Genomic DNA, 8,089 nt, shown 5'->3' with positions numbered 1-8,089 from the left:
GTCATTATTTCTTAATTAATGTTCATTTTTGCACTTCTTTTCTATAATAGACTATGAATACTCGTTAAAATATTGTTTTATTTCTTTATTGTGATTATTGAAAAAATTATCAATTATTTTTTTATTATTTAGTTTGTTTAAATTATATTTCATATTTTCTTCTTCTTGTAATTATTATAAATTTTTTTAATTTAATTATTTATAAGCTTATAATTTTTTTTCTAAGTTTTCTTTAGACATTTTTAAAATTTTTATGTTTGGGTTATTTTTAGTTGAAAATTTTATAATCACAAAAAATAAAATAAATAAATACTTTAAATAATATATTTCTGTACATAAATAAATAATTCATAATAATACTTTTACATAATATAAATAATTTAATTAAATTTTTAATAATAAAATAAAATAATAAATATAAACAAATATCAAAATAAAAAATATATTCTTATTATTATTAAAATTTTATATTTATTAAATATGAAATATGATTCGATAACAGATTTTTATATTTTCCTTTTAAAAAAGTATATATTCAATCTTTATACTTTTTTATTTTTTTTGGAATTAAAAATAAAAATAAAGGAAAATAGTTTACTTTTATTTTATTAATAATAAATAAAATTAATAAAAAATAATCATTACTAAATTAAAATAATTCTAAAAAAAAATGAAAAATAATAATTATTTAGATAATTTTAATAATGAAAGAAACTAATATATTGAATAATTAAAAAATGGTTAAAATAACATATTAGTAAAAAATAAAAATATATAATAATATATTTTAAAGAAATTATATATTTAATTATAATAAATAGGTAGCAGTAAGAGCAAGACCATTAAACTAAAGAGAATAAGAATATAATGAATATGAAATAATAAGAATATTAGATTAAAGACTTGTAGTATTAATAGATCCTGGTTATGAATTCAATTAAAATGATGTTTTTTTTTTATTTAAAAATAGAACAAAAAAAATACATATAAAATAAAAAATGTAAGGTATTACGTAAAAACCGAAACAAAGAAACCTAATATGCATTTGATTTTGCATTCTGTAAAAATGAAGGACAAGTAGAAGTTTTCCAAAAAACCTCCTATTTTTTATTAGATGGAGTTTTAGAAGGTTTTAATGCAACAGTTTTTGCTTACGGAGCTACAGGTGCTGGAAAAACATACACGTAAAACAATTAAAATATAAACTTATATATATATATACAATTAGAATGGTCGGCTATGGAGATAATATAGGAATAATGTCTCGAACAATGAATTAATTATTTAATTTAATTGAAAAAAACTCCTAAAATAATGAGTATAAAATAATGGTATCTTATTTAGAAATATATAATGAAACAATAAAAGATTTATTAAATTCCGAAAATAAAAACTTAGATTTAAGAGAAGATCCAAATTAAGGTGTAATAATAGCAGGAATAACAAATGTTTAATGTAAAAATACTTAAAATATAATGGCTTTGTTAAAAGTATATTTATATATATATATATATATATATATATATATATATATATATATATATATATATATATATATATATATTTAATATTTTTTATTTATTACATACATTTTTTTTTAGATAGGAAATAAAAATAGAAGTCAAGATTCTACAAATGCAAATGAATTTTCTTCAAGATCTCATGCTATTTTATAAGTTGAAGTTTAAATTAAAGAAAAAGGACAAGCCATCCAATAATAAGTAAAATTCTCGAAATTGAGTATGGTTGATTTAGCTGGAAGTGAGAGAGCAGCAAACACTTAAAATAAAGGAATTAGAATGATTGAAGGAGCAAAAATTAACTAGTCTTTACTTTGTTTAGGGAATTGTATATAAGCACTTTCAGAAATTTAAGAAAAAGGAAAATAAAATTAATTTGTACCGTATAGAGGAAGTAAGTTAACAAGATTATTAAAAGTAAATTAAATATATATATATATATATATATATATATTATTATTAATATTATATATTTATTTTTTATTATTAAAAATTGTAGTTTATTATTTACATATATACATATATCTTTAATTTTTAATTTAAATATTATAAATATTTAGCACATAACTAATATTTATAATTTACAATAAAATTAATATATTTTTTTTTATAATATTATAGGATTCTTTAGGTGGTAATTGTAGAACTGTAATGATTGCTAATATATCACCTAGTGTACTTAGCTTTGAAGATACATATAATACATTAAATTATGCTAATAGAGCTAAAAATATAAAAACAAATGTCCAAAGAAATGTATTGAATGTGGAAAATCATTTATCTAATTATGCTTAAATTATAACTGCTTTAAGGTCTGAAAATGAATAACTAAAAAAAATGTTGTAAGAAAAATGTTAGTATATATTATTTTTTATTTTATTTTATTTTTTATTATTAAAAAAGAATCAAATTTACCGTCTATTATTAATTAAAATTAATAATAGGATTAAATTCAGAATGAAGTGGTTTAAAAAGTAGAAAAAGAAATTATCAAGCATTTTTAAATGGAATAAAAATTAACTAAAAATTAATAAGATATTGCAAATCAAATTGATACAATTAATTAATAAATATTAGATGTTATAAAAGATACGCATAATAATAAAAGTTAAATAATAGAAAAAATAAAAAACCTTAAAATAAATTAAAATTAACTATAATAATAATAAGAAGAATATAAAAATAAACATATAATTTTAATTGATAAGAGGAATGATATTTTAACTGTAATTAATTATTAACACTTTTTTATTTTTATTATAATATATGAAAATTAAAAAATATATTTACATAAATATATATATATATATATATATATATATATATATATTTATATATATATTTCATTTTTAAAAATTAAATAAAATAAAGTAAATAAAACAATATGATTTTAGTTAGCCGAATATTAATTATTTAATGAATATTTATAAACACTAAATTTTAATAATAGTAAGTAAAAAAAAATAATTCCTTCTTTTTTAAAAACAATATTTAAAAAGGAAAATATAAAAATATCATTTGAAGAGAAAAATTCGAATTTACTTTAATAATAAAAAGCCTAAGAAATCGAATTTTTATAATAATAAATAAAATTAAGAGATAATATTATAAACTAATAAAAAAAACGTAAAATTATAAAAAAAAAAACATAAGATTTTTATGAATTAAATAAATTGCCTAAAATAAATTCCTCTTTTTAATAAAATTCCTTCGATTCTCAAAAAAAAAATTCTGATTTAAATAAGTTTCAAATTAATATTCATAATAAAAAACTCTAAAATATACATAGAAGAGAATAAAAATAATAAATTAATGAATAAATTCAATCATAAAACAATAATATATTCGAATAATACCGTAATTTTTTAATATAATTTTGTTTTATATATAAATAAATAAAAAATAAAGATTTTTAAAAAAATTCTTAATAAATTTCTTAAAAATACGAATACAGTTCTACTAGATAAATACGTGACAAAAGCAATATAAGAAAAAAATTAAAAACGAGTAATATTCTTTAGATTTTGAATAAAAACTAATAAGTTAAAAAGAAAAAAAATACTGGTATTAATGAATTTTAACTACGATTTAATTAATAAGACACTTCTTTAAATGATTTTAATTCTCAAAAAAGTTAAATGTTTAATTCTGTGAGTTCATTAACAATTACTGAGTCTGATATTAATAAATAAACAAATTCTTTAAAATAATTAAAAAAATATAAAAATTACTATAATAAAATCTAACCTTATAATATAAATTAAAGTCCTTATCTTAAAAATTTTAAGAAAAAATGATAAAATCTATATACTATAGTTTATATATTTATACTTATTTAGATAGGCAGTATACAATAAAAATATTTATATATATTATTTTTATTAAATTCTTTATAGAAAAATACTATAAATAATAAATAATAATATAGAGCATTATATATAATATAAAATTAAATTTTAATATATAAAAAAAAATCAATTAAAGTAAAAAAACTAATAATAAAAAAGCAGCAAATTTATACATAAAAAATCAAAACATATTTTAATTAAAAAATAACGAAAAAAATAATTACTTCAAATAAAGTATTTTAAATAAAGAGCTTAAAATTATATAATTTATTAAATAATACTTAATTTAACAAAAATAAATTAAACACCAAACTACGACTATGTAGATCATAACTTAATATTACCCTCTATATAAATTATAAAAGAACTAAAATAAAATAATACAAAAGTGTTTTGATAATACAAAAATAGGAATATAAGTTTTTGTTAATATATAGTAATAATTTTTCTTATTTTTAATACAATTTTTCAAAATTAACGAAGAAAGAAACTTTTTATTTATATCTATATATGAGAAAAAATAAAATGAAATTAATTTAAAAAGTTTATTATAAGAAAAATTTTAATAATAAATAATTTAAATAAAAATTTGATTAATAAATATTAAATTAATAAATTAGAATTTATATTACAATAATAATTCGTTTAAAATATTTAATATAAAAGTAAATTATTTAAGATGTTTATTAAATAATATTATACAAATTAAAAATATTATAAAACTATAAGTAATAATATTTATATTATAAATTTTTTAGTTAATATAAATAAATATAAAAGATTAAATAAAACATTAATAATAAATATTCTTATTTATCCTTCGAAAATACTTATTGGATTTAAAAAATATAAATATGTATATTTTATTTGCCAAATAATTATTGTTTATAAACAATTATTTCTATATTTTTTGTATTAAAAAAAAATACATAACATTTTTAAAAAATATATATAAGAATTATATAATTTTTAATAAATAAATATATATATTTATATATATATATATATTTATTAATATAATACATTTTTTTTTTAAAAAAATAAATATATATATAATTTAATTATATTAAAAAATTTATAAATTAATATATAAATATAAATTTATTTATATAAATAATCATATTAGTAAATATATAAGTATATAATCAATATATTTGATATATTATTTTTTTAATAAAAACATAATCATTAATTTTAATTAATTTATTAAAATTAGACTAATAATAAATTAATAATTTTATTATATTTATTAAAAAATTCTTCCATTTCTTTTTTAAAATTCAATTTAATATTATAAATGACAATTTCTTATTCTTTGATTTATATATTTATATTGTTAGATTAAATATCATCTTCTTATATATTTTGATATCTTTATTAAAGTAGAATTTTTTCATAGTTTTTTTTTTCTATTAAAAATTTTGAATTTTTAATAGAAGAAATTTAATTCGAAATAAAAAAAAACTCAAAATAAATTTTTTCTAAAAGAATTTTTTTCTCATCTAAAAAATTCCTTTTTTTTTCCTAAAAAAATTTTTAAAGCTTTTTTTCTTCGAAAATTTGTTCTTTTAAATTTTCTGAATATTTTCTTAAAAAAAATACCATTTTATCTACAAATAATTCCATTTTTTTTATTTTTTCATTAATTTCCTTAAAAAAAACACTCTTTTATATAAAAAAACACATCTTAAAATTTTATATATATTCATCCAAAAAAAAATATAAATTTTTTCTGATTTAAAATTTGTTTTTGCATAAAAAATCCTAAAAAACATCATCTTAATGTAAACATTTTTTTTCCAAAAATAAATTTAAATAATATTCCAATTCCAATTTTAAAATATGATTACTATATTTGTTTTTTAATGGTAAACTCGGTATAATAACACCAGCAAATGCTAGATTATTATAATAATACTCGCTCAGATTCCTAAAATCGCTATATCTCCTCTAAACCTAGTATTTCATATTAAAAACGCGGGATTCAATTATATAAGCAGTGTATGTTTTAAAGAAATCATTCGCTTTTAATGTACTTATTATTCTTATTTAATTTTCTGAATCCTTCCTTTGAAAAAACGACTAGTAAGTTATATAGTAAAAATCATCTAATTATAAATTCTAGTCATTTTCATCAATTATATTGTAGTTTTCCACAATTTCTTAAATGGGTTTTTCTTGTATTTTTTTGTAAATTTTACTATTATCTAAATTTTCTATTTTTTCGGTTTAAATTTTATTTTGTAAAATATTTTCATTTCTTAAAAAATTTTCTTCTTTTTTTTTATGTTCTGAAAAAAAAATTTAATTTTATTTTTAAATTAAAAAATCTTCTTTTTGTTCTAATTTTTGATTATTTTAAAGTAAAAATACCTCATGTTTTTACTGTTTTTCTTCATTTGAATGTTAAATATAAGATTTAATATCATTTTTTTTATTAGAAATAGGAGAATTAATAGCATTTTGGAATGAATTTAGATTTTTCTATTAATTATCTTCTTCATATAATTTAATGGAAATGCAATAATCGGCTATATTATCATTTTTTTATTATTATTTATTATATATATTATTCTATTATTATTATTAATCTTAATGAATACCTTTTATATTAATATTATTATTTTATTTTTCTAAATCTATTTTTATTTCATTTAAATCAAAAATTTTATCTTAATTTAATTTTACATTTTGTTCTGAAAATTATTGATTTTATTCATTAATTTATTAAATATTATTTTCTAAATTTTTACTTTTTAAAATATAATTTTTCTACAAAAATTTCATTTTTTTATTCCACATTTTCTTCAGTATAAATTTATTTTAAATTATCTTCTTTTTCTCCATTATGTTTTTTTATATTATTAATATTTTAATTTTAAACTTTATTTTAACAATCGCCATATATACTATTATAAATTAAATAATTTTTATTTTTTCCGCTACTAATATCACTAGATAAGTCTTCATTTTATTATATTTTATATAAACTATTATTATTATTTTAAATATATAATTTTTCGGAATCAATATTTTCTTAAGAATAGCTTTTTTCGGAATTTCCTTCAATAGAACTTTTTTCTTAAAAAAACGAAGAATTCATACTTTTGCAAATCTCGAGTTCCTCGTCAGAATTTTCTAAAGGGATTTAACTTTCCATTCTTTTTTCTATAAAAGAAAATTCTAAAAATTCACTATTATTATCTTCTTAATATATACTTTCTTATAAATTAATTATTTTCTATTACAATATTTCGCTATATTTAGGAAAAACAGGCACAGGAAGTTCATATTAATTGTCATTTATATCTGAACAAAATTATTTTTCCTTTTAAAAATAAGCTACTTTTTTTAAAAAAATAAAAAAGTCTTTCTTATCGCATTCGAAAAAGTCATTTTCTTTGAATGTACTTTCTATTATTTAAAGAGTTATTTTCGGAGGAATTTATGCCCTTTTTTAACATATATTTGTTAAATGAATTTTTGTTAATTTATCATATAATTAAAGTTTTTAATATATTTTTTCGTAAAATTTATGTTCCTTTTTTGATAAATATAAACTATTCATATTTTGTTTTTTGTTTTTTGTTTTTTAAATATTACAGAATTTTATTTTTTTAATTATTATATTTTTTGGTTTAGTTATTCTATGTTTTCTCTATTTTTTTTAATATATATTTATAATAAAAATATTATATATTTTTTTTTTATATAATTTAATATAATATAAAAAAATTAATATATTATATAGTAAATTTTATAAAAAATAAATAATATAATATATTTTTATGTATTAAAAATATAATTTTTTAATAATATAAAAATATAATTTGATATAAATGAAATATTCAATTAATAAATACAATTTATTTTTAAAATAATAATAACTTATTAATAAATCTAATAAAATGCTAAAAAATTAATATTAAAAATAACAAAATGATTTTTTTTTTTTTAAATAAATACAATATATTGTATTTAAAATAAAAAATATTAATAATTATATAAAAGATATTTTATTAAAATTAAAAAATATAAAAATATATAATATAAATAAAATAATATATAAATAAAAATTATTACAAAGAATAATAGTATTAGTATTATTTATATATATTATATCAATATATCATATTTTACAAATGTTTATTTTTATTTTAATTATTAAATTGATAAAAAACCTTTATAAAAAAATAATAAAAAATAAATAATTTATATATT

General features: G+C 14.2%; 1 protein-coding gene across 1 annotated transcript, besides 14 other annotated features; it reads left to right on the top strand. All coding sequences in view use genetic code 6, as the record gives it.

Annotated features, from left to right (window-relative positions):
• Positions 1-318: 318 nt before the first annotated feature.
• Positions 319-407: a microsatellite.
• A 200-nt stretch (positions 408-607) lies between these two features.
• Positions 608-638: a microsatellite.
• A 99-nt stretch (positions 639-737) lies between these two features.
• On the top strand, positions 738-2,209 carry IMG5_030680 (kinesin motor domain protein; the record flags this gene model as incomplete). Its single annotated transcript, XM_004039182.1, has 6 exons — positions 738-740; positions 822-947; positions 1,006-1,184; positions 1,229-1,490; positions 1,602-1,914; positions 2,142-2,209. 6 exons carry the CDS (start codon positions 738-740, stop codon positions 2,207-2,209), a joined length of 951 nt encoding a protein of 316 aa, XP_004039230.1.
• Positions 1,492-1,564: a microsatellite.
• Positions 1,947-1,993: a microsatellite.
• Positions 1,955-2,010: a microsatellite.
• A 591-nt stretch (positions 2,210-2,800) lies between the features above and the next one.
• Positions 2,801-2,862: a microsatellite.
• Positions 2,863-4,827: 1,965 nt separating this feature from the next.
• Positions 4,828-4,887: a microsatellite.
• A 1,212-nt stretch (positions 4,888-6,099) lies between these two features.
• Positions 6,100-6,142: a microsatellite.
• A 1,295-nt stretch (positions 6,143-7,437) lies between these two features.
• Positions 7,438-7,462: a microsatellite.
• Positions 7,463-7,635: 173 nt separating this feature from the next.
• Positions 7,636-7,700: a microsatellite.
• A 128-nt stretch (positions 7,701-7,828) lies between these two features.
• Positions 7,829-7,904: a microsatellite.
• Positions 7,838-7,916: a microsatellite.
• Positions 7,895-7,942: a microsatellite.
• Positions 7,906-7,943: a microsatellite.
• Positions 7,944-8,089: the final 146 nt, after the last annotated feature.

The sequence above is a fragment of the Ichthyophthirius multifiliis genome (genome assembly GCF_000220395.1).
Source record: "Ichthyophthirius multifiliis unplaced genomic scaffold scaff_1120509249768, whole genome shotgun sequence".
Classification (NCBI taxonomy): Eukaryota; Ciliophora; class Oligohymenophorea; order Hymenostomatida; genus Ichthyophthirius; species Ichthyophthirius multifiliis.
The sequence above is the reverse complement of the archived record's forward strand: the minus strand, read 5'-3'. Positions and strand labels throughout refer to the sequence as shown.